Source organism: Salvia splendens, chromosome 12, assembly GCF_004379255.2.
Source record: "Salvia splendens isolate huo1 chromosome 12, SspV2, whole genome shotgun sequence".
Lineage (NCBI taxonomy): Eukaryota > Viridiplantae > Streptophyta > Magnoliopsida > Lamiales > Lamiaceae > Salvia > Salvia splendens.
Genome location: NC_056043.1, coordinates 19,849,391 through 19,876,329, shown reverse-complemented (window position 1 = coordinate 19,876,329; position 26,939 = coordinate 19,849,391). Strand labels below are relative to the sequence as shown.

Below are 26,939 nucleotides of genomic sequence, written 5' to 3'. Positions count from 1 at the left end.
TGAGGCTGCATCAATATTATATAATTCATTTCTTTCGTGACATGACTGATCGACAATAGTTTGTAAGATAAGGGTGTGACATATAAATTCTTGTTCTTTGGAAGTCTCAAAGAATAAAAAATTTCAATAGGTCGTGATCTCTTGACTGGAGTTAATTCACAATTGGCCGTCTAGACATGTGTTCTCCGAGATATTATGTGGGCTCAATAATATCTAATGCATCAAAGGCCACAGTGATAGTAGCCTCACAAATGGATCTTTCTTCACTATTTAGTTATTCATTGATACTCTCTTGTTCCATTAGGAGTTCCATTTTATCATTTTAGTCCCACATTCCACTAACTCATTCAACTCACATTCTATTATAAAACTAATATATTAATTCCACTACCTTTTCTCATTCACTTTACTTTATATTTCTTAAACTCGCCGAACTTAAATTGAACTCCTAATGGCGAACGGCGAATTTCTTAAACTCGCCGAACTTAAGTTGGACTCCTAATGGCGAACGGCGGACCTCATCGATATAGAGGACACAAAACAGTTCGTGGAATATGAATCGTTAAATGCCTTAATTAGCTAGTGTAGGGATTGAGAGACATGGGTGCATTTATAACCAGTGACCACAGATAGCGAAATTCCAAACAGAGGCGATGGTATTTATTAGGCCATAAATTAGTACAGATCAGCATTATCAACATTGGAACTTTTTGAAATTAGTTTCTTGCACATGTAATGTTACTATACACGCATTCGTTTGCAATTTCAACATAACGGCATAGAAAAGAGAAACCAATAACAGCAGGATTATCATGTCCCTAGATTAATGGAAGCATAAACAAAATCCTCGCATCTCGTATATCCACAAGCTAAAACGTCGGACAAGGCACCAATGATGTCGAACGACTCTTGTAGATCGGAGGCTGAGGTGATGTCCTCCAGCCATGAGAGTAGCTCCTTGGAGAAAGCTACCATATCCCTCACATTCAGTAGTCTCTCTTTCATGACAGCCTCCCAAGTGCTTCCGTCTTCCCCTCCCGCCCCCTGTGTTGGGACCGTCGAAGACTTTCTCACCTTCAAGTATCTCTGGAGCTGCTCAATCAACCCAATGTACACAAGCATGGGCTGAATGTTGGAAAATAATTCATCAGATCCACTGCCATCACCAGACTCTGCTCTACGCTGTGTAGACCGACCATGACGCTGCATGTATGCGTGATATATTCCACGCTGTAAAAAGGCCCTCCGATGCTGCAACCACGACTCGTATGATTCTGAAAGGAGTGAGCTGACCATCATGAATTGGACAGTCTCCTCTGTTCCGCTTGAAGGCTGTGTTCCAGGAGAAATTGCAGAGGACAGATACGCCGAAATGGATTTTGCCAGATTATTCTGTTGAGAAGAGTCGTTGTCTAAAAGATGCCGTGCCATCTGTATCATAAAAGGTAGAAATTTGGAGTTGCTATCCTTTCCACCACCTCTACAATCGGCACTGAATGATGCGCCAGTAGCAAACCGAGCAAGCATCTGCAGATACATTTTACATTGTTATACTTAAAACTCCACCAAACCAAAGGACAAAGAAAGCAAGAGATAGAGTGACAACACAATAAAAAAAGTAAAAAGGAATGATAACCTACCAAAACAATGTCATATGTTAACAACCGCAGCCGGCTTCCCTCAGCACGTCCCAATGCAGTAAGATAGTCCCAGTACTGGTCAACATAGCGCAAGTATTGCACCATTGGAACAGATGGTCCTCTCAGGGGAAACAAATTATTACAAAGAGTTTCATTGTTCCTCAAGGCAGCACCATCCCACTCCTTCTTCGGATTTCTTAGGCTAGCATCAGCTCTTTTAGCCTCTTGATGACACTGGAAATGTATTATGTTGAAATGGCTGACAGTTGTATACACACAATCACCACGTGCACTTCCTGAAGTTCCAACACCCAAGTTCACGCGCTTACTGTAAGTGTAGACACCCAACAAATCAGTAGGTCTCAATCGGTAGCCCTCACGGCAAACCATGCAAGCTAGCCCATCTTCCTCATCTTCAACATCTTCAAAACCCTCAAGAATTGGTTGGGAAACAACAATTCGCTCACCACCATCTGAGGTCATTTGCCGCATCCCAAGCCCCTAAACCATAAAGTAATAGGTTCAGACTTCATAAGTAAACAACAAAACTGCTTTAACAGTTTTAATATTATGTGATTTTTGCCAAATCTTAAAGCTTCAAATTCCCGTCTCATATTTGCTACATTTATTTCATAGGAACCACCACAAGATTCATTCGTGATAGGAAATGGTGATAATTACTTATAACACTGTACCAATTTCAAAGGAAATGAGATGTACCTGAAGTAACTGTTCTCTTTTCTTCAGAGCCAGACGCCTCATCTCATCACGGGTTGCATGTCTTAGTTGGCGTACCTTTTCAGCTAAGAATCCATTCTCGTTTCCTTCCTTATCGGTAAGGGTATCCAACAAGTTTTCAGCCTTTGCCCCTATTTCGTTTTCACCTGAAACACTCTCTAAAGCATGGAGCAAAGGTAAAACTCCTTCTTCATCTATGCACCGTTGGGTAGCCAAGTGACCCATTGACAACCCCCTCAGCATAGAGAGTATAAAGGGAACAGAAGGTAATTTCAATCCAGCTGCCCATTCCTCAGTTGATTTAAAACCAGCCAGTGCTACACATGCAAAACACACCTTCAAGTGTGTCACAGCAACTCTAGTAATCCCTTTCTCCAATATGATATCTTTCAATCTCTCACCACATGAGCTAGTCTTGAGAGATTCAGAGACCCTGATGAAATTCTCCAGTGCAAATTTCTGTTTGGCAGCTTGTTGAGCAATCTTCTCGTCCTTGGGATTATCTTCAAATTGCTTTTGTAGCTGGTCAAATTCACTCCAATTTTGTAAATAAGGCTCAAAGTGCTGAATTAGAACTTCCATTGCTGCAGGTTCTCCATAAGTCAAGTATGGCAGGATTCTAGCAACCATCTCTGTATTCCTCTGCTGTTTACTAGATTTCTTAAGTCCTGAAGGATGAGATAGCCGTTCCAGGAACATGAGAACGATTTTCTTAGCTTGTTCACTGCTACCAGCATCTTCACTAGAGACTGTAAACACTCCTGGTGTAACACTGATGTTGTCACTCTCGTTTGCTTCCAGTGTGAGACTCTCAACAATTAACAGAATTCCCTCAGCTGGTTCCATAGCATCAACAGAGAAGGCACGTCTTGCAGTTTCAAGCAGTAAAACCAAAGCCCCCAAGCCTAATAACTTTCTTCTGTTATCCCTTGTCTTGCAACAAAGCATTATCAGGTTTAGCACAGCAATTAACTGCTCTTGGTTCGACTTCAGATCATCTCGCAGACGCTGTCCATGTAAATTGAAAATTAGAATATCCAGAAAATGGAGCTAAAGAGGATAAGTGCCATAAAGAGTTGAAACATAAAATGTTGCAAGCTTCTACTCTAAAGATTAGAATACACAAGCCTCCTGTTTTAGTCAACAGCCCTCTTTCAGAAGAGGAGCCAGAACAAAATAAGGCATACACAAACATGCGCGCGTGCAGACACAAAGGGGATATGAGAAAAGGGGAGTGGGGAAGCTCTATTGTAAAACTATTCGCACCTGAACCATGCCCAAGAGAATCTCCAGACCACCAGATTCACGTACAGCACCAGTTATCGCAAACTCAACCTCAGAATCTTGAGATTCCTCTCTATCCTCGTCCAATTCTTTAATCATGGGCTCTGTAGCTTCACCATCCAACCCCTGTAGATTTTGAAGCACACATTACACAAAATAGGCTGATGAAAAAATTGAATGAAAAAGGATTCCATTTGATAACAAGTCAATAAACCATGGGGTGAGTTGCTAAAAGGAGAAAACATCGAAGATTGTAAAGGAAACCTGAAGCCGGTAAGTCACTGTCATTGGAGGACAGTCTCTGGTAGTTGTGGCAGCATTAACAGACAAAAAACCTGTCCCAGATGCTGCAGCTAAAGTCTGACTGTTTGATTTTTTCCAAACTTGCTCATAAACTTGAGCAACACTCAAATCAAGAGATATAATGTTTCCTGCTACCAGCAATTCCATGCCATAATCATCTTCTATTAGTCCCAGGAGGTCCAACTGGTGGCATATCTTATTTTTCACATCACGCATCAGAGGACCAATTTCAGCACTTGAATATGGATTCTTGGTCATTGATCCCCTAATAAATTCCTCCTGTGTATGTGCTTTGTTCAGTATTAAGAGATATACTGGCTCTGGTTTCGTAGGGCAGATCAAGTTGCAGAGCTGTTCCAGAATAAACTGTGGAATAGAGTGTTATGGTTAAATATAACTACATCCCAGAGTTATCTATGATTTTGAAATGAACTGAATAAAAGGGAACTTGCATTAATAAACAATAATTAAAATAGAATTTTTCAGGCACAACTTTTTGTGAAAAAAAAGCTTTCTTCCAAACATAGAAATAAAGACTTGGATACAATATCGACCCAGTGAAGAAGGAACATAAGATTAGCAAAAGCAGCAACCAGATTACAGTGTCCATATTCAGAAAAGTTTGTTTCGGCAAATTTTCATAGCAAAGGTTGAATAAATAAATCAATTACATACCATAGAAGTACGCCCTTTCTTTTCCTCTCCATGAACCTGCAAGCCACCAATACATGCCTGAATAAACTGTCTTTTGTTCTCGTTGCTCTCAAGCAGAAGACTGTCGAGAAGATCTTTAAGAAGCCGATTACAATCACTAATTAGTTTAGTCTTTTGTACAATTAGTCCCCTAATCACAATCAGCGCCTCAAGAACATCGGATAACAACTTTTCTCGTATGAACCTGACAGCCAAGTAGGAGAATGTTACCTACCAAACGTACATGTATACATACACACACATACCACAAACACACACACACACATAAATATACATATCGAATTGGAAGTAAACTCAACAAGCTATTTACAAACCTTGATCTAATATTAGGAACCTCCAAAAATTTTCCAAGGAGCTCTATGAGCTTATGAAGAATAAACCCTTGTGATATATCAATGTGGAGGCTTCTCTCCAAGGATTCAACATTGCTCACTTCCCTCATGATTAGTTTGCAGATGGTAGATAAACATCCTCGAACAGTCAAAAATATACGAGCACCCTCTGATTCTATCATTTTAAAGAGCAACTCAAAATACTCCGCTGCATTTTCACCAGCAGAAAGGGTAGCCGTCAACAGAGACATTAGCAAATTCAGCAACCGAAACCGTCTGGATGAACTTTGACCACAAAGAAGACTAACTAACAAGCACATCTCAGATCTTATAGATTGTGAACAAGCACTTAGTATAAGTTCAGTAACCCAGGAGCCAAGTTCAAACAATTTTATTTCGCTCTGAGCTGCCTTACAAGAACGTTGCTTCCATCTGAGGCCATATTTCATAGCCAGATAGTCAAATCTCTGAGGGCGAGATTTCTGGCTGACTCTGACTGCCTGAGAAACTTTATACTGCCGCCTTACAAAATCAAGATAAGATGCGCCCCTTTCCCATTCAGAATAGCTTAGCAACTGCATGTCTTGAGTCTTTGAAGAACCATCCCAATTTTTCTCCGAAGACTCTGACACAGGTCGGTTCGCACTGACAGCTCCACTGGAGCCAGATTCATACAAACAGCTTTCATTTTTCACATGTGAAAGTGAAGCTGGTTTTCCACTACCTGGCTCTTTATCCACTGCATCAGGTTTTGGTGGTGTACATGCATGCAATATGATCTTCAAGCAAGGTAGAATAACATGCTCAGATATAGCTGGATGTTTGGCACCCAGCTTGATTGCTTTAAATAACAACTGGAAGACTATCCGTAATCTTGACTCCCAGAATTCATCCGCTAAGAAGCAGACATCAGAAAGCAACATTAATTCTTCACGTGTTGTCAGAGCTATATCAATGGAGCGATGGTGTTCAAGACAGTAAACAACTTTCTTCTGTAGCAAACCATTCAACTCTGCCACTGCATTGGCATCACCCTCTGAGAAGGCACACAGTGCTGCCCTAGCTTGAACTCTAGCTGTTTTTGGGCCCTGGTGTATGTTGTTCTCAAACAACTCACGCAGAATGCCAGAAGCAACAAGTTGCTTTTTAGAACTTGGATGTTTTGAGAGAACTTGTAATATCTCGAGGCACTGGGTCACAAAAGTACTAGCACAGCCATAACAACTATTTGGAGATCTCAGCACAACAAACCTAGAGGCTGCAGCATCATTATCAGAATTCTTCTGGTGCAAATAGTTCATCAGCACCCTCCTAAGACCTTGAAGAGTCTGAACACTTTTACTCACAGAATCAAAGGCTGCTTTGCATTTCTCACCATAGAGCACACCAAGAAGGGCAATCTTACGGTTGATCTTGCAGGAAGGTCCGGGCAAAGATACCATCATTTGCTGCACAGAATCTTTCTGTTGAGAATCCATTTCATTCTCACCAATGCTTGAGACAATCTTCAGTAATGGTTTCTTGAAACCCAAGAGCTGTTGATACCGTCGATGAGCATTTTCTGATTCAGACTCTATAGCAGCTCTTTTCATATCATCGTCATTTTCCATGCTGTCGAAAGTAAAACTTGGCTTGGCCATGAAGTTGAACTCAAAGCGACCATATTTGCTGTAACCACACTCATTGCACAAAAAGGAGTCCAGATTCTCATAATTAATATTACGGCATTGCCTGCATTGATACGCATTCTCATGGCAGTTGCCACAGATCCCATGTTTGTCAGTCACAGGTCTACTACAACGTGGACATTGCAGAGGTTCAAGGGATAATGCTTGAAGATTTTCATAGAAAGAATCCAACTCAATCATAAAGTTACATGCTGTTATAGGAATTGGAAAGTCCACTCTGAGTTCTGTCTGATTGAAAGCAAGATGGCATATCTTTGCCCTCTTCCACAAAGACCAGTTGTTTTTCAACTCTGACAAATCAGCTACAGGTCTATTGTTGTAGTACAGATTCAGCACTTTCACTGATTTTGATTTTCGAGCATCATGAACATTCATTGTGACACTCTGAATGGTGTAGCTACCTGTGCATTTCACAATGATACGTTTGTCTGTGAACTTTGTCTCTGACTTCAGACTTTCCAGCTTCATTCGACTATATAGGACTTCAGGCGAGCTACAGGCAACACAAGGCTCACTCTCAAGATAATAACCATCAAATTCAACCAAACCACTCAATGTGTTGTAGATGCGTGAATTTGGATGGTTTGCCAGAAATTCATTTTGCGAATGAAGTGTCTCAAAGATGCATTTAATTACATCAGAGGTTAAGGATTTGTCTATGATTTCACCATTTTGTTGCTTTAAGGTGCTATCTGGTGTTTTTCCAAGCAACATAGTCAAAAGTTCAGTATATTCAATGACGTTCTGACCATATAGTGGCAAGTATTTTACTTTTTGCAAGAGAACCGTTAGCATGGTCTCCTTGAATAACTGCTTACCATGATGCCAGGCACCAAGAAGAACACACTTGGCTTCCCCACGTACAGTACTTGAATTCCATTCCAATAGAAAAGTGTCAACAAATTGCCTCAGGCAGTCATCACCTCGGTCCGTAAAGACGCTCAGTGCCTGTTCCATATCCATGTATGATTTCTCCAATGAAGATTCACTTCCTTCTTCACTTTTCTTCTTTTTCTTAGATTCAATTGATTGCCCCCCAAACTTATTCGAACTCATTCCTCCGTCTCCGCCTTCAGCCTTCTGTGAAGAGTGATTCATATCCTTTCCAGTGTAAAATGCCAAATTCAAAAGTTTCAGGGACTGAATAGTGCATTCTTCACCAAAGAAGAAAACTCCATTCATGAGGAAGGGTAAGACCTCTCCATGCTTCAAGCAATACTTCTGCCAGTTTCTAGGTCGGGCTGCAGATACCTCAGCAATTGTTGAAAGGCACTTCACCATTTTGACACTTCTTTCATAAGAAATGGAGCTCTGAAACCCACCAGATTTACTAATGTGTTTATTGAGCTTATTGATTTCAGTAGAAAATTGCCAGGTATCTCGTACACTATAATAGTGTGTCTTGCTACCGCAAACATGCAAAAACAGCCGCCTAGCATATCTCCTTATAAAAGTTGTATGTGGATTGTTGATGTAACTGCAAAGGACATCCTGATAAGCATCAAGCTTCAAATCCCTACCAGAAGGAATCTTGTGCGTCTTCTCTTTCTCCCCACCCTTGTCGTGCTTTTCAGGTCGAACTAAACAGTAAACCAACCGAAAAGTATTCTCCAGCAATAGACGGTGGTAGTCAGAAAAAATATCTGAACGGTGTGATTTGGCATATGAATCTGAGAAGAATGGTGAAAAATTACCAGCAGGGAGCTCTCTTCGGATTGTTAATAGTGCACCACAGCCAGAACCAGTATTTGATCCTTGAGTTTCAGCACTTACAGAAGGAGACTTAAATATGTGTACAAGCTGCTGCAGTATGTCCATGAGATAATTAACAAAATCCTGTTGCCTGAGAAAGCTACATGCTCGATGCAGACAAGATGTGAAGTCAGTTTTCTCTAGTCCATCAGATGTTGATGAACATGACGATGACATGGACGCTAGAATCTGCATGGTCGTCTTGTCCTGTGAATCTGTTGCTCCACCAGATTTTGATAGAGTTACATCACCACCCGGTTGGTTCCAGTTACGTAGCATAAGGGTGAAGAACATAAATATAAGGATCATCACTTCCCCAAAAGATGAACTAGTTCGGGCTTCAAATGGTTTATCCATTTTCATCTCATCTATGAACCACTTTATTAGCTTCTCCAAATTTAAGCCCCCAATCTCCGCACCATCAACGAAAGGACCACCAATAGCTGATGACAATCTGTAAAACAGCTGCATCACAGGAATAGCTTGAACTCCTGAGGTACTTTCTGTCCATCCTTTCAGTTGTTCAAGGAGCTCAGAAAGAAGTAGAGAATTGACAGCCCTTTTAGATGCAGAAATGGTCACAGGGTCAACCGTTGAATACTCACCTGACTCATTAGGCTCCAACTCATGGATTGATGGAGCTAAATTTTGTATGTTGACATCAGCAGCAACTGGCAACATATTTGTGTCACTTAAATCATCTGAAGAAAGGTGAACTTCATTACCATCTCCACTGAATGTCTCTACTTCAATTGGAATTGCTGTCATTGGATGATCTCTAGAATGTGGTGGAGGAAATCTCTCTGCATCTAGTACTTCGTAACATGCTTCACATAAATCAAAATCAGGACAAACAGTACAGTGCCATCTGCGTCTCAATATAGGAACGGTTGAACAACCATCACAACAGTATTGCACAGAAGAAGTAATAGAATCTTCTTCTACCATTATCGGATTAGTTCCACTAGTAGCACTTGTAGTATCCGCACGAAGGGGAACAGATGCTGCATTCTCGATTGTATCATCAGCTCGTAACATTGTCTGCTTTGGAAAAGGGACCTGAAGCAGTCTAGAAGATATAGCCAAGCTGAAAAGGAGGCAGAAAATGTAAGTTGCATGGGCAGTACAAAAAGGTTAAGTTAATTCGCAACTTCGATGATGATGTACCTGCTGGCGGTTTGAACAGCCTCATTTGAAGAGAAAAGAAGCTTTTTCAACAAAGCAACAGCAGGGGCTACAGATGGAAATCCCGAATCTTTTCCGTGTAATGTGAGGCATTCTGCATAACAATAGATATGTTCTACAGATGATATGACAATATTGTTCATGGTTTGTGTGTCTGGCTGCTCCACATCCAAAATTCCCCAGAGCACTTGCATAAGTGCATCAACTACGTCAGAACCTACAAAATCAGCACATTGAGTATAATAGAGGGATGACAAACACATCAGAGGGCTGACAATCAGGAAAACATGAATTTACAGGTGCTTAGTCTTAGAAGTTTGACAAGGAATACTTCTTATGTTACCTTGAGCAACTAAAATCATCTCCATACACAACAAAATATCCTCCTTATTCTAAAATGACCTTGTGAAAGTTCAGTCAGTAGATAATCTAGCAACGGAATTATTGCATGCATCCTATGTGACAATCCAGGGAAATAAAGCCAGGTAAAAAAAGAAACAATACCATTGCTCTCAAGAAAATTTGCCAAGTTTGAGCGCCGATGCAGGGCTATCTTAGAAACTGCTCGCATCTGTGCAGTAAACTCCTCGATAATCCACCCTGCAGTAAGTTCCCCCATTCCCAACTTCGACAAGAGTGTGGCTGTAGACTTCACCACTCCACTAAGACGCATGTTGTCCTTCACCTGAGCAGAATATCCATAGTGAGTAACTTCTTGTTCAAGGGAAACATGTATAGACAAGCAATTTGGGAGCACAAGTATCACATCAGATAGCAGAAATTACTTGGTAATAGATATCTCTTCTGGGAAAGACAGCCTGCAGAACCCGGCTGGCAGCAGTGTGTAATAAAGGCTCCCTATCGCTCTCAAATATTGTTTCCAGTACTTGCATACATTTAAGGTGGCTACTGCCAACTTGATTGTCTTCATTTTTCGGGGATACCTGAGGTTTACCCGACATATAGATCCTAGATAGGAGTTTAAGGCCATCAGCTACCACTTGCTCCTGTATGGAAGCAGATTGCATTGCCCGAGACTTTCTTGCTGAACCTGTGGACCATGAATTACCACCAAGCACTCGAGCTTCCATATCTAAAATGGCATCCATCTTCTCTTTCCAACCAAATTCATCTTTCGCTCGGCCATATACTTCTAAAGAATCTATTCTTGGCAAAGCTGATCCACTGAAGGTCCGGCCAATAGATATTGTAAATTCTTCATCAGCCAGAAGTGAATCAGCAACAGTGAAGGGAACATCATACCAGGAGCGCATTCCTTCATCTAGTTTTATCACTCTCTGAAATACAGTAATTTCAGAAGGAATATGACTTACTGATGTGTTACCAACATGCAAGCGAAAACCAACCATTACAATGTCAGGATTTGAATTGGACACTGTTATCTGAAAAACCAAGAAAGGTATAGTTAAATACATGAAATTATAAGCTACAATACAACTAGTTCTAGTTGCCATGCTGTGCAAATAAACGTTCATGTCATAGTTCACCACCAAAACAAATAAACACCCTGGTGCCCCCTTCCCTTTCAACTTGTTAGCAATGTTGTCAAATATCTGCCATGGCGGTTTTTGGCTAAAATTCCATTAGCGTTTTTGTGGCGGCTGCCATAACCACCTTGGGTTGTTTTGAAACCCTTGTCGTCCACCCATGGGACTATTTTTGGTGGACGGAGGGAGTATTAGACATATTGTATAATTATTTATGACCTTACGCTTTAATTATTGTTCTAAACTTTGAGATATTATATTTTTATTATTTTCAAAATATTTGTATTTTGTACTTCATATTTTATAGTTATATGAATAATATTTTATTTATTCATTTACAACCGCCATATCCCTGTGGCCGTTTTTTTTTTGGCCTACGCCGCTGACAACATTGCTTGTTAGTCTCCTGAGCTTTGACGTGGACATTAATAAATAAAAATTCCCTAATTAAGCTCAATTAACGAGGAGAATGAGAAAAACCTAGGATTATGTATCATGTTTTATAATCTTGGAATCAATATGTTTTGAAATAGTTATACTAGTTAATGAACAGTCGAACAAGACAAAATGACAAATGAGATGCTAAGTGTTGGAATCAAAGCAAAAATACGTTAAGGAGTAGAGCTGGCAAAATATACCGAAATACCGAAATATCGCACTTACCGTACCGAAAATACCGCATTTTCGGTATACCGCATTTTTCGGTACGATATGATACCTTACCGTTAGATTAAGGTACGGCAAAGGTATGAATTTTGCATATACCGCATCATACTGCATTATACCGCAATTACAGTATATACCGTTAATAATTATATATATTTAATATTTTTATTATTTATAAAATTATAATATTTAATATATTTATTATTTAGAAATCAAACAAGTATGATTTGCGGTATACCGCAACACGGTACGGTATACCGCAATGTCGGTAAGGTAAAGGTTTTCAAATATTGACATACCGAATTTTTCGGTATACCGCGGTATACCGAAAAATTCGGTAAGGTATAGGTATGACATTTTCTCATACCGCAAATGTATACCGAAAAATTCGGTAAGGTATAGGTATGACATTTTCTCATACCGCAATTTGCGGTATGGTATGCGGTATGACATTTTCGGTGCGGTATACCGTACCGTGCCACCCCTATTAAGGAGTAAAAATGAAAAAAGCACAGCTTCTTCAACAATGGATGAAATTCGAGTAAGCATTAGCATACTATGAAATCAGATGCGTTCAAATAACTACACAACATAAATGTAAATCCACTACCATTTTTATTCTTTATAGGAACATGAACACAGAATTATACTAGTAGAAGGTATTGTAATGGTACAGTCCATCTTGATGGCCCTTACCATGTCCCAAAAATGCAAGTGGGTAGTCAGAAATGAATACAAATCAATTGAAAAGAGTGGACTAAGTTTATTACGTAATTGCATTATGCTAACAACTGCAGACATGAATAGATGAACATAAGATATTAGTATTATCTAGGGTAAGGGAAGTAAGAAGAGAACATAAGCAATTTTGTGTGAAAACAATGAAGTAACATTACCTTGAATCCAGCAGGGTTAGGCCCCTCCAGGAATCCATCTTCAGATGCTAAAGTTTGTTTTGCCCCCTCGGAATCATTATTCCTGATGGTATCACCAGCAAATTTCACATCTTGTGTAATGCAGACAGTTTTCTCAAAGAAATCAAGTGAAAATTCTGGTTTTGCTCCTCCATAGGCTTTGTTTTTCAAAATACCAGAACCCAATTTCTTAACCTTATCCGCCATCAAATTTACACCAGTCTCCACCCCAGCTGGGATGTGCGAGTATATCTGGAGACTTCCATCCTCGTGCAGGAGAAGACAGTGGATTTTGTCTTTTGACAAAGGCCTATAAGCAGTAACCCCAACCAAAGGAGAAGTTGAGCCCCCAGTGTGCCGCAAATTTTGTGCAAGCACTTCATGTTGTCCCAAAGAGATAGCAGGAATCCCATTGGATTTCAGATTAGAATAGCAAACAAATAGCCCACTGCCACCCAGTAACTCTTTCCAACGATGCAAACCAGCAGGCCGGAGCTTACCATCAAGGTCATTCTCATGCACGGAAGACGTCTCCACAACAGATGTTACATCTGGATTAAGGCGGCCAATTATGGAGCTCCCATCTTGATATGACAGAAAGAGTAATTTGTGAGTAGGTGAAAAATACAGTGAGGAGCCCTTTCTAGTTTCGGTTCTGCCCTCAACTTGAATGATTTCCTTTAAGGGCCTGCTACCAGCATTTGCTTTTGCAGACAATTCCAACCTGTACAAGTTTCCAGACTCTGAAAGGACAATTAGAAACATTCTACAATAGGAAGCCACCAAAAGGACTGCATCAACAATTGTATCATCAGGCAATGTGATATAGTGTACAGGACTGATATTGTCCTGAGAGAGATCATAAATTTTAACAAATCTATTTGTGACCACCATCAGCTGAACCTGGGAGCTGGGAACCCATTCTGCGCGTCTGATATAGGCACCTTGTAGAGCAAGCTCAATTGCTAATCGATCAACCACCTCACCTCGATGATTGACTGTAAGGACCTGACAATCTTCATATCCTGCTACGACCAGGTAATTCTCAACAAGTGGATTGAAAAGAAGATGAACAATCTCAAATCGAACAACATTTTTAGAAAGAGGTTTCACATTAGCCTTATCAGCAGTCACAGGAGCAATAGTAGCTTGCCCAATTAATTGCCCAACATCAAATATGGCAACTTTATCACCTTCACCAACAGCTAGACGACCTCGGCCACTGACACTAAGTAATGTTTTGACAAGAGATCCACTTGTAAGATGAGATTTGAGCTCCTTCGCATTTGAATAATCAGCTTTTATCTTCAAGTCTAATGAACCGCTTTTATATGCCTTCTTCAATTGTAAGAGATCGTTGCTGTAGAGGAGCACTTTCTCTTCACCTAAAGAAACATTTTTATCTCTCATCGTGCTGGAGTCTCTCCTTCCAGTAATATAAGGTAACAATGATGAACAAACCCCTAAAATACGTTGTTCAACCTCCAGTTCGTCAAGCAGCAGCGGCATCCAGTCCTGGACTTCTATTGGAATAGATAACCTGGTAGAGGAATCCAGGTCTATCGATGAATCCTCATCAACATCTGAACCACTATCAGGAATCTGATCACCGTTCTCGGTAAGAGACAGAAAAGACTGTAAGTTACCAGCACTACGTGCCGGTACACTATGACTTCCAGTAAATTTTCGAGGTTTCAAGCATTGACAACTGCTACCACGAACACCTCCTGCACCACAGTCGCAGAAAAAACGACTAGAGCGGGAGTACACAATACGGTGACCACGATGACAAACTTTTGCACACACAGAGCAGCAGCCTTTCGAGACAGTAAGATCACACGTATAGCAGAAGTACCAATGTTGTTCCATAAAGTTGCTGCCACTAGAAGTGAAGGTGCAAACTTTAGACGCAAGAGCTCTCTCACTGTTGCTATCCTCCTCCTCATCCTTATCAATGCTACCTAGCTCACCATCCGATGTCCCATCATCTTCATCGTCGTCAACAGAAGTTGCATCACAGTCAACAGATGCTGGGCATCGGTTACCAGATGGAACCAAATCATCAGCATTTTTCCTTGAACCAAGACTTCTAGAAGACAAAGTCCCAATTCCTGAACTACAGCTGGAAAGGGTTTTCCCAGAGGGCTTATCCAAGGTACAACTGGGAGACCCACAATCACTGGCAATTATTGTAAGGAATCCAAAAAGATACTTCAGCCCATGAAGCAAGCGCTCATCATCAGCCAGTTTCCCCATCAACTCTATAGTTCTCTGCAGCAGTGACTTAATCAACAATTCCCCTGTGGAGAGCTGAATGATAAAATTGTAATAACTTTTTGCTATATTGAAATCAAATAGCAAAAATGCACTCTCCAAAGGAATTAGCAACGCTTGATGTAGATGGATCTGCAGTTCCTGCAACTGGGATTCACTAGTGGGCGTCACAAGCATTGTAAGAAAGTTCATTGTTGATTCTCTTAAAGAAACTGAACCTCCTTTCGTACCGTTAACACTCGGTATTTCTGCAAGAGATCCCAGTAACCTCATCTCCAGCCACTTCGACAGAGAGATCAAATCCATGCCAATGAACTTCATCTGCAACTTCACTTTAACTTCAGGGTATTCATCAGACAAAATATCTGTAAAGAAGTTGAGTACCCTCATATTTACAGATTCAGAAAGGCAGTAATCTAGAGCATCAAACAGAACCAATATATCTCCACGTTGGGACTCCTGGAAGTTCTTATTTTCAGAACTATCCTGCATAGAGAGAAATTTTTTGAAAATACTGATTCTTGAAGGATCCCCCTTTAGGCTGTTGGCCATATCAACCATCTTCACCACTATGTATTTATGAATACTTCTATCAACATCTTTTTCTTTATTGATACTCTGCAGAAATTCTTCCATGCGCTTCATAATAAATAAACTGATGCAATCCGGAGCATCAGGACCCATTTTCAAGCTTTGGCAAATGTGATCAAATTTACCCTCAAGACTTTCAAAGACCTTGTCACACTTCATTGACAAGACTGATTCAAGAATTTCAATGATCAGCTCATTTTCCTCCAAATTAGTTCCTCTAGAAACTTCTATATCAAGAAGTCCGTCTATACTAACAACAATTCCTTTCATGTTAAGGATACATGAGGACAAAATTTCGGTTGAAAGTTGAAGATGAAGGGGAAATCCATGGAGCGCACCTTCCCAGAAAATTTTAGACCGAACAGCCAGAGAAAGTTTTTCAACAATTTTGCTTAACCTTGAGGGAAGCTCATAGAGAGAGCCAAGAAGGCATGGTTTGATACCCATCTTTATGAGAACTTCATCCTGCGTGCTGTTATCTAAATCATCATAATCAAGAAGTAGAAGAGGGAAAAACTTGTCAGCAAAGTGAAGCCCATTTTTGAACACTGAAGCTAAAGCCCTCTGATAAATACACAAGTATCTCTTTAGTAAAGATGCCAATACTTTGAACAGCATCACAATTTGATCAGCAGTGAAAGAGTTGTAGACAAGTTCTTTTGTTAGCCCAAGAAACTCAGCATCCATAACATTGATATCTGGTTGGTTAACCATCTCTAGCTGGTGTGAATTTACATTGTTGTGTCCCTTGGTTCCAGTACAAAGTAAGGATAGTACAAAAGAAAGCCAGGATCCTGTCCTGAAGAAGTCCCAACTGAGTTCCTCGAAATCATCCCGCATAAGTGAACCGTGCAATTGTTGAAGCAAATTTAACAGAAAACCTGGGTTGGTGCTGTTGTCATTGCTAGGGTGGGATTGACCTAATACACAATGGGTGGTATAATGAAAGTTCTTCATATCTAAGACATCGAGATCATTGACACCACTAACTGGAACTTGAATATGTTTCAAAGACAATCCCTCGGTTGGAATATCCCAGCAAAGCACAAAAAGATACCGTTCAAGAATAAGCTCATCAGCACTGGCAGCCTTTTTACCATTCCAAAGTCTAAGAATCTGTGACAAAGTGACAACTGCATCCTCCCAACTCAAACCTAAGCGATCCACTGTTGGAAAATCTCTACACAGAGAAGCCGGAAGGGGAGTTATATCAATTAACTGATTCAGCAAAGTCATGTTTGCTTGAGTTCCACTGGAATTCATTATATCCTCCAGTGCAGTGGCTGGCCAGGATGACAAATAGTTAGCCGAACCAGGTGTGCTTAACTTGGAGGATTCCCTCAATCTAGTTCTGAAGTCCAATAGCAGTAATGATGGACAAGCACACGGGTGATACATCATATGACGCAGTACCAAAACCAGCCTTGATATCAGCAATGCCCAGCATGACAACTGCATACTATCAGAAGTCATGGAGGGAATATCAATGGCTTTAAATAACAAAAGTATTTGATTTGCCAATACACCCTTTTCCTCATCAGATGACAAATGAAAAGCCATCAATATAATCTCAATGTGAAATAGAGAAGGCAGAGTTTCAACAATTTCCTTCAAATCAGAGCTTGTTGAGCAAATTGTTGTTGCCTTTACATGAATAAATTTGAAAAACAGCTGGTAGATTTTGGTTCTTAATCTCGAACCAGCAGAACCCTCTCGACAAACAAGTATGTGGGCAAGCAAAGCTAGCATCAGATCGTTGTAAAGATGGGCACCATTCTCAACTGTCAGTATTTTGTCGACAACTGACTCCTCAAGAGATTCAGGGAAAGCTCGAAGCAGCACGAGTTTCTGCAACAGTTCAAAGCAATACAATTGTAAAGTGCCGAACTTCTTTTCTTCATGCAGAGTTAGATTACTATCAGAACTCCTTTCTTCAGGATTATAACCCAGACAATTGAGTATTGACAGCAAAATATCAATATGGTTGCCATCAAGCTTTTTGCTCGCATGTTGATACATTGGTAGAAGTGATTGAGTTGAAAACACACAAGCTTTGAGAAAACTTAGCAAATCAGTTGCTGCTTGAAATGGCATGTTGCTGAAACTGGGTACAGAACAGGGTGTAGCATTTGACTGCTCACAAACATCAGAAGAACCAACAGACCGACCACCCTCAGAAAAAAGATCACCAAAAAGGGCTTCGTCTTCATGACAAGCAACACTTTCCACTTCACATGTGACAGAAGCTCTCGTCCCACTGGAACATGATCTTTCCAGTATTGACTTCACTTTTGAGCCCTCAGAATGAAGGAAGAAAAGAAGATGCATCATATTGTCCAGCCATTGAACAGATGGCGGAAATATTATTTCAAATAAGTCCAACACGGCATGTTTTTTCAACAAGATTACTTTCTCAGACCAGACATGGCATGAAGGAGAATTGAGTTCTGAAGGATTGTCTATAAACCCCCTATTAACATCATATAACTCTATGAAATGAAGAGCCTGATCCTTAATATCTGAAATGAGTTTTAGAACAAAAATAACCACCCTAGGAAAGTAAGCCAGGGGGGGCTTATGGCTGGGCAAAGATTTATCAAACCTCCAAACATCACAACCCAAATTCTGCAAAACAGAAGCTGCCACACATGCTTGAATATTCTGGAACACAAAATTCTTACAGACAGTTGCTTGCATTACTTGAAGAAATTCTTCCAATATGTGGGTAGCGAGACTTTCATAACTACTTTCAACAACAGCGTTGCCATTTACGAACTCAAAACCAGTTCTGAACAAGGTAGGCAATATATCGATGAAGGAAGCAGCTGAATGCAACAGAAGATAATCAGAATCAAAAATCGGATGACTCTTAGCAACACTTCCCAGCAACTTCAGTATCCTTAGACAAGTTGAAAATTTTCTCCGCAGATTTAGACCGGTCTGTTTTTCATCAGATGACACTGGAAGTTCTACAACTTCCTTGCAGAGTAAGATAAGACGATGATTGCATCTTAGATGAATAACAGCCCAATGCTGCGAAAGAGTTGTCAACTTATTGGCATTGGAGGGCTGAGACTGTCCAGCTGGATTCACAAGATCAACTTGTATTGACTCAGAAATGAATTGTATCAACAGATCATTGTCTGCTTCTTTTTCCAGAGAGCAAATGGACCCTTTAAGAAAGGGGAAAATAACAAGTCAAATAAGGCAGTGAAAGAGAATAAGGCTGACATACTATGAAACATTACCTTGAAGCATACACTTAACATTGTCCTGCCAGAAAACAGCATCATCTTTATCAACAGAAGTAGGCAACAACTCCACAGGAACGCTCGTTGGACATGACAGAGAAATGTCCAATTCCTTATGCATCCCATCAACAAGCAATAACTCTAACAGTTGTAGCATTGTGTTCTGGAAGAGGGACATAAGTAAGACAAAGCACAAGGATAATGTGACATAAAAGGATGTAGCCGCATGAGAGCACGCTCACTATCAATCCAACCAAAGACATAAATGGATGATAAATGAATATTTCTACAAACAAAAAATAAATAAACAATTGGCTAAAAAGTACAATTGGGAAAAGCAAGCGAATGAGATGTTGTGGGATATTATTCCATTTCTGTAAAAATTCCTCGGAGGAGAATCTTAAATTGTTCACAACAATGAAAGTGAGAGCAGACAACTTGCTGGAGTGGTATTTTGATCCTCCAGTACATTCAACCGAACCACATACCTTTGCCTTCAATACAATGCAAGAAGCCTTAAATCAATATTACTAAGAAAAAAGGAAATAATAGTTCTACAAAGAATTCCTCCTTTGAATCAACAACAGCAGCCTAAATGTTTAAAATTTACTATACATAGTTTATCCTAATGAGAAAACCATTGAGTTGATCTCAGGCCAGCCAAGAAAGTTATGACCAGTGGAGAAAAACACAGAAAATGACATTCATAGAACCTCTATAGATTCGTATTTGAAGTGAGCTAAAGAATTCGAACATCTACTACTTTTTAGCAACTAAGGATCAGGAAACAGCACTTCTATGCATAGACTTCACCCAAAACACACATCTATTGAAACCATTCACTAGTTCGAGATACAAAATTTCAAGCACCCCCGTAAAAATCATAACAGAGTAAGCAGACAAAAGACTGACAAATGCAATTGCGAATGGGGGCATAGTCATAGCAAGTAATTATAATGGACTGCTACATAGGAGAACCTATAGCCAAAAGCGACTATAATCAATCAGAAACATATTATAGTACTGAATAGCCCTTGCGATCTACCAGGAGTAGTACAATGTATTCATTCGCCTTGATCAAAATAAAACAATAAAAATAGGAATCAAATAAGAAGAAAAGTTGAAGCAAATCCGTTTCTTAGATAAGTAGCGAAGAAAACCTGAAGACCTGAATCGTCACATTTCCCAATCCATTTCTCCAAATAACACAGCGCGAATTCAATCGACTGCTGGACCACCGCCACAACCACAGGCTCTACTTGCTCAACTGCCGCATACAACAAAACCACAACCACAGCGCATCATCACTCATTTGACCGAAATCAATAAACACATAGCAAAAGTAATAACTAGCAAAAGACATACCAGACAGAGATCGGATTGCTTTAACAACAGCAATTGAGACACACGCCAAAGCGTGAATTCGAGTTTGGTCCCAGACCTCCAACCCTAACTTACAGTCACCTTTACCACCATCGCCGCCGGAATCGAAATCCACCGGCCTCACGGACTGCCTGAGGATTGAATAGAGTTTCTGGAACCCTACTCGGAGCAGGGGCGCCGACGCATCGGAGCGGAGCTTTTGAGAGAAATCGTCGGACGAAAGAGCGGCGACGAGAGCAGCGATCTCCTCCGCCATAACACTCCGGCGGTGCGCGATCAGCAAAAGGTCATTTAAGGGAATTGATCGGAGAGCAGAAAGCAGCTCTCGCGATTGAAATTTGAGAGTGAGAAGAGAAGAGTATTCACGAAAGGAAGCACCGAGAAAAATTGTTGTGGTATATGGATTTAGTTGGAAACTGATTCAGTCAATTAGCTTAGTCACCAAGCTATTTCTTTTGAATTTATTTCACAGCGTCATCTCCTTTTTTTATGTTTTCCTCTTCTATGGAAAACCATTGGTAGGATAAATCATCTAACTTCCAACAACAAAAAAAGGTATTTTCTCTAAACTTTAAACTTGATCAAAATAAATAATCAGGGTTGGGTTAATATGAATAGATTTTATGACTATGTTTGGAGCATATAAACTTACTTTAATTATAACAAATGCTAATTGTGGATTAATATAGGACAAATTTTCATGCCTGGAGTTGTTTCTAAGATCCATTGAAATTTAAACACGTGTAAAAACCAGTGAAAACTTCTTTTCTTGGCATAACTAACAAAGTAAACAAGTTATCAGTATAATGTGTCGATTTCTCACGACGAAACATTCGGACAATCGTTAGAATCGACGTCTCACATTTAATCCTATTTGGCATCATAATTAACTATATGAGGCGTCAAAACAACGACATTTATTAATCAAAAAACATGAACAAGTTTATTGCAATAATAAATAAATTCGCAGCATAGAATTTATTTAGGTAATTATATGAATTAATTTGATTCATGTTTTAAGCTCAGATTGCATGATAGAATTTATTTAGGTAATTATATGAATTAATTTGATTCGTGTTTTAAGCTCAGATTGAATGAGAAACACGTTTAAAATTAAATCCTATAACACGAATCTTACAGATATAAATCTTAGAGTTTGTTCTATAAAGAATCGTAAATAGCTCACTATGTCTCCAAGTGTTATGGTTGTACTAACCCTAAACCCTACTAACCACAGATGTTCTGACCTATACTCCAACTCAAAGTCTAATCTTAGTGTAGACAAAGCTTATCAAAAATTATAAGACTTGATCTAAACACAGACAGAATTCTGGCTTTTATCAAGACTTGATCTAGAAATAGACAGATATATGGCTTATATCGGGAAGCCAAGTTTTTGATCCATGTATAGGAGGCAAAAATTTATGGCTTGGAGACTAGGGTGTCTAAAATTATACATCCTCTTTTGTATCTCTGGTTTGCCTTTATTTTAGCAAATAATTATCTCGCAAGTGCATGAGTTATGTAGTATCAGCAAGCAAGTGTATCGTATCCATGGATCTTAATTAGCTACCTGAGTACATCAAAATATTATCCTTCACTGTCCAAACTATCAAAAGGTTAGGAGTTTACTAGATCCTAACTGCTAATTAATTAAAGCAAAAATAAAATAAAACAAACGGAAAGAATATTTTTGGTTTAGAAAATACAGAGGAAATTGTAGAATTTCATGATCAAACTACTACCACATAGTAATGATTAATCTAGTAGAACCTTTACAATTATGTGTCTATATGATTATTAAGAAGAGTGAACTACGCAAATGGTCCCTGAACTATGCGTTTTGCATGCAAATGGTACCTAAACTTTAAAAATATTGTAGGTAGTCCCTGAACTAATATGTAATCACATTTATGGTACTTTATCACTATTCATTACAATTTTACACCCAAAATGCCCCTAAGGTATGAAGGACATTTTTGGACTTTCATATCTAGATACTGGATTTGATATTTTCTATATCTCTTTCTCTAGTACTGAATATGGTATTTTCTTATAGTTTGATATGTTCTTTATCTCTTTCTCTAGTACTGAATATGATAGTTTCTTATAGTTTGAGTACCTAAAATGATATTATTCACCTCACTTTTTAAATCACTTTTAGAAAGTAAAAAATTAAAATAAAAAATAGTATGAAATTCTTAATTATATTAATTTTTAAAATTATATTAATTATAAAAATTAATATATCTATAATTAGACGTTAAATTATACTTCATCTGTCCCATCTCATGTGATGGATTTCTTTTCAGCTCGGGAATTAAGAAAATGATATGTATCGAGTTAAAGTGGAGCGAGTAAAGTATGAGAGAGGAAAAAGTAAGAGAGATAGAGAGAGAATAAAATAAGAAAGAGAGAATAAAGTAAGAGAGAAGGAATAAAGTAATAGATGGTTGAAGTTTTTTTTAGCGAAAAAGGAAATCAATCACTTGAGATGGGACAACCCAAAATGGACCCAAAATGGAAAGTTGATCACTTGAGGTGGGACGGAGGGAGTAATATAATTAGACGTTAAATATATTAATTTTAATATATTAATTATAAAAATTCTTAAATATATTTATAATTAGGCGTCCAATATTAACGTCCCAGCGTCTAATATTAACGTCCCATATCATTAAATTATATGGTATGGTAGGGCTATTTATAAAAATTTAATTATTTTTTATTTTAATTAACTTCCTTAAAATGATTGAAAAAATTAAGTGAATAATATTATTTTAGGTACTCAAACTATAAGAAAATATCATATTTTGTACTAGAGAAATAGATAAAGAAAATATCTAATCCAGTACCTAGATATGAAATTTCAAAAATGTCTTTCATGCCTTGGAGGCATTTTGGGTGTAAAATTGTGATGAATAATGAAAGGTATCATAAATGTGATTACACCTTAGTTTAGGGACTACCCACGATATTTTTAAGTTTAGGTACCATTTGCGTGCAAAACGCATAGTTCAGAGACTATTTGCGTAGTTCGCTCTATTAAGAAAGTTGCCACAATGGACTAGCTCTCTCGAGTGCACCTACTCAATTTATTAAATTCTAATATCAAAGTCTGATTTCAATACTTCGAATCTAACTCATATAGCTCCTCAAACCCAAGACCACACTAAGGTATCCATCTCTCGAGTACAGGTAATCAAGTGTTGATTGTTCCCTTTACCATGGAAACCTATCTCTCTCTCTCTCTCTATTGATTTAGCTAACGATCAAAGTTCTAAAATTGGTCAGACAAAATAACGATAAAAGCACAAGACCAATCAAAATAATCACAATAGCTAGAAAAAACTTTAATTCAATATATCAAAACATGTTCATAATAGTCTTCACTAAAAACTCCCCAAAGGTGGTTTAGCTACTCATGTTTAAAGTCGGCGGTCATCCCAGCGAGTCGCTGGCGAGGCTCTGGACTCCCGTGCATTCCCAATGAGTCGTCGGGGCTGTTTTATGCTCCATTTTGTCTCATACATCTTCTCGTCCCATTTTCACCTATTTAAGCTCATTTTCTACACATCTCGCGCAAAATAGTCAAAATACCAAAATAGTTGAAAACAAGATATAATCACACCAATTCTTGGTCAAATATGAATACTTATAATCAAATCTCATCTATAAACTTATGCAAAAATTAAGCATATCACTCACATCTAGTCTTCTCTTTACAGAGTTATTATAATGGGCTAGGTCAGAGATCTTCGTTGGACTCTCACTAATATAATTAAAACCCTTTATTTAATCCAAGTCGAATGTAATGTTAGTCAGGGTGTGTTCAGTACCATAGAATTGAGGGCTTGGAAGAGCCTCCAATTCCAAATCTGATGTTCGGTATCACAAAAATATTTGGATTTTCTTCCAATTCCACAATTTGAATTACATATCAAAAGTAGAAAATTGTAATTCCAAAATCCAAATAGTCATAAAATTTCACTATTATATATCCGCAACACACATTTCACACACTACACACACTTCGCACATTTCACACACTAAACAAATTTCACACACTTCACAAACTTCACACACTACACACTTCACACACTACATACACTACACAAACTTCACACACTACACACTTCACACACTACATACACTACACATATTTCACACACTAAACACATTTCACATACTACACACTTCACACACTACATACACTACACACATTTCACACACTAAACACAATTCACACACTTCACACACTTCAAACACTACACACACTACAAACACTACACACATTTCACACACTATACACACTACACACACTTCACACTCTACACACACATTTCACACACTACACACATTTCATACATTACACACATTTCACACACTACACACTACATAAATTTCACACACACTACAAACCCTACTCACATTTCACACATTTCAAGCATCCTATTTTTGAATTTTTTTTCGATCCAAACCGAACCGAATCGAAAAATTGAAAATTTTCAAAAGTTTAAACTGAATCAAACCGAAAAATTGAAAAACTTAACTAAATTTGAAATTTTAGTTTGTGTGAAGTGTGTGTGTAGTGTGTATATTTCGTGTAAGTAAGTGTGTGTAATGTGTGTACAATGTATGTATTTTGTGTATAGTGTATGTTGTGTGTTTATTTTGTGTGCAATATGTGTATTTTGTGTATATGGTATGTGTAGTGTATGAAGTGCGTGTAGTGTGTAAAATGTGGTTACAGTGACTAAATATTTATATATTCACTATGATAAGTTCACATTAGGTGTCTTGTTTTAGATGGCGACTTTGGTCGTTGCCGGCAAAGATCATTTTTTAGAATGTATAGTTTGCAATTTGTAATGAATGTTTTTTTCCCTCAATATCACAAAATAATTAAAATTGATTTTGGGAGCAACACTTGTTCATATGAAGAATGTTTAGTGTTTTTTTTAATCTAAGTGGAGTTTATTGTCAAAATAAAAGGTATGTAGAAGACCTTGAGCAAGAGTTGAGAATTATACTAGAAAACGATACAAAGAAGTTGTGACTCCCATCACTTGTTCGTCGACACAAGATGCTTCCTTAAGGTTTCGAGCTCCGGTAACTTCGCCTCCAGGTCTGGAAGATTCTCCTTGATCACAGGCTCTTCCTTGAAATCCTGCATCCACCGGTGCAGCCTTGGAAGCGTCGTTGGCTCCAGCACCCGCACGCCCACGACTTGTTCCACATACTTCAACGAGGTAAGCCAACCGTAACACAAGTCCACCAAACTAAGTGTGTTACCACCAAAGAACTTTTGATCTCCTAATGCCTCGTCTTGAACGACCTTCAACATTTCCAGCAGGTCTTTCACCGCCTTCTCTTTACCCTCCTCCGAGCACGCAAGGAAGCTGTGAAATACGTGGTGATACTGCGTGCATGATCACGAAAGAGATGACAACATATCACTTCACTCCAAACCTAAACAAGAAAAGAGACACTACAATAAAAAGAACAAAAAGAACGACTAAGGACATTTTTTAATGCTATTAAAGACGCTAATTTGTGTGTCAGATTATACCACCAACGCTTCATAAAATGTCCTTATTGTTATTGTCTCAGTTAAAATTGGGGGACACAGATTAAATTAAGAGAATTTGCCATCAACTCAGTGACGCTTTCTTTTGCGTTCTAAGTTTTGATTATTTTAAAAAAAATTCAGACGCTAGTAATTGCGTTTAAATTTTTGTGTCCTTAGTAAGTTTTTTTTGTAGTGAGAGGAGAATATGCGTGGAGCCCGATTTACCTTTTGATCTCCATAGGCGATCCAGAAACGAGCCATGGCTCTCTCATAATGATGCTCGGGGAGCAAGGGTGTGGGGTCACGCCATGTTTCCTCGATGTATTCGAGTATCACAGCCGACTCAGTGATGGGCTTTCCGGCGTGGACGAGCACCGGAACCGTCTTGTGGATGGGATTGTAGTGCAGAAGGGAAGGACTCTTGTTGGAAAGATCTTCTTGGACGAAGTCATACTCAACACCTTTGAGTTTGAGAGCCCATATTACTCTACGAACAAAAGGGCTTGCCTCAGTTCCATACAGCCTCAGTTTGTTTGGTTTTTCTTCCATTAAAGAGGTAAGAAACCAAATTAATGAATTTATACAAGTGGAGATGTTGATCTCTAGTGAAAAATGAAGAGGACTATTCCTTGATATTTGTGCAACTTGTTGATTGGGCGACGCGTGATATTTTCTTCGCCACACATGTATAATCAAACATGTCGAGAGTTAGCACTGAACCAATTACTTATTGCCTAATCACGAAATTCCATTCTCTCCAATTTTTGTCCACATTAGAAGAAAATGAGCAACAGGAAACTACAATAGATATGAAAATTTTGATGTGCTAAACTTTTAAGTATTCTGAAAATTATAGAACTAATACTTTGAATTGTAATTCTAAATTTGAATATTCAGAGTTAAGAAAAGCAGTAGTAATGGATATTAATGGCGATAATTGAATAAAGTTGATTTATAATTTTGTTGAAATTTATTTATAATTAAGAGCATAGTTTAGTACATATTTAAGTTCTTATATTACTAGTTTATTTGCTACTTACTCCCTCCTATAAAAATAGTTTTTTTTGGTTCGTCTTATAAAAATAATCATATTCCATTTTTGGTAAAATATTTCTCTCTTATGACGTGAGCTATATTCATTACT

The 26,939-nt window shown here is 38.7% G+C and overlaps 2 protein-coding genes across 2 annotated transcripts; both read right to left on the bottom strand.

Annotated features, from left to right (window-relative positions):
* Positions 1–638: 638 nt before the first annotated feature.
* LOC121757215 (auxin transport protein BIG-like) lies at positions 639–20,634 on the bottom strand. Its single transcript, XM_042152728.1, has 14 exons — positions 20,206–20,634; positions 20,001–20,107; positions 18,838–19,003; positions 12,707–18,762; positions 10,422–11,039; positions 10,141–10,321; positions 9,619–9,853; positions 4,994–9,538; positions 4,641–4,863; positions 3,927–4,331; positions 3,645–3,788; positions 2,361–3,386; positions 1,641–2,141; positions 639–1,527 (listed from the first exon to the last, which is right to left on the bottom strand). The coding sequence occupies exons 1-14, from the start codon at positions 20,477–20,479 to the stop codon at positions 811–813; spliced, it is 15,198 nt and encodes a 5,065-aa protein (XP_042008662.1). The 5' UTR covers positions 20,480–20,634; the 3' UTR covers positions 639–810.
* A 4,544-nt stretch (positions 20,635–25,178) lies between these two features.
* Positions 25,179–26,366, bottom strand: LOC121756794 (glutathione transferase GST 23-like). Its single transcript, XM_042152187.1, has 2 exons — positions 26,021–26,366; positions 25,179–25,645 (listed from the first exon to the last, which is right to left on the bottom strand). Exons 1-2 carry the CDS (start codon positions 26,342–26,344, stop codon positions 25,289–25,291), a joined length of 681 nt encoding a protein of 226 aa, XP_042008121.1. The 5' UTR covers positions 26,345–26,366; the 3' UTR covers positions 25,179–25,288.
* Between the last annotated feature and the right edge of the window lie 573 nt (positions 26,367–26,939).

Coding starts and splice junctions, on each gene's coding strand:
- LOC121757215 (XM_042152728.1), bottom strand. CDS start 20,479: ATGGCGGAGGAGATCGCTGCTCTCGTCGCCGCTCTTTCGTCCGACGAT. Junction 19,004..20,000: donor GTGACGATTCAGGTCTTCAG/GTTTTCTTCGCT, acceptor TCCCTCTTCCAG/AACACAATGCTACAACTGTT. Junction 3,789..3,926: donor CAGTGACTTACCGGCTTCAG/GTTTCCTTTACA, acceptor CAAAATCTACAG/GGGTTGGATGGTGAAGCTAC.
- LOC121756794 (XM_042152187.1), bottom strand. CDS start 26,344: ATGGAAGAAAAACCAAACAAACTGAGGCTGTATGGAACTGAGGCAAGC. Junction 25,646..26,020: donor TCGCCTATGGAGATCAAAAG/GTAAATCGGGCT, acceptor TCATGCACGCAG/TATCACCACGTATTTCACAG.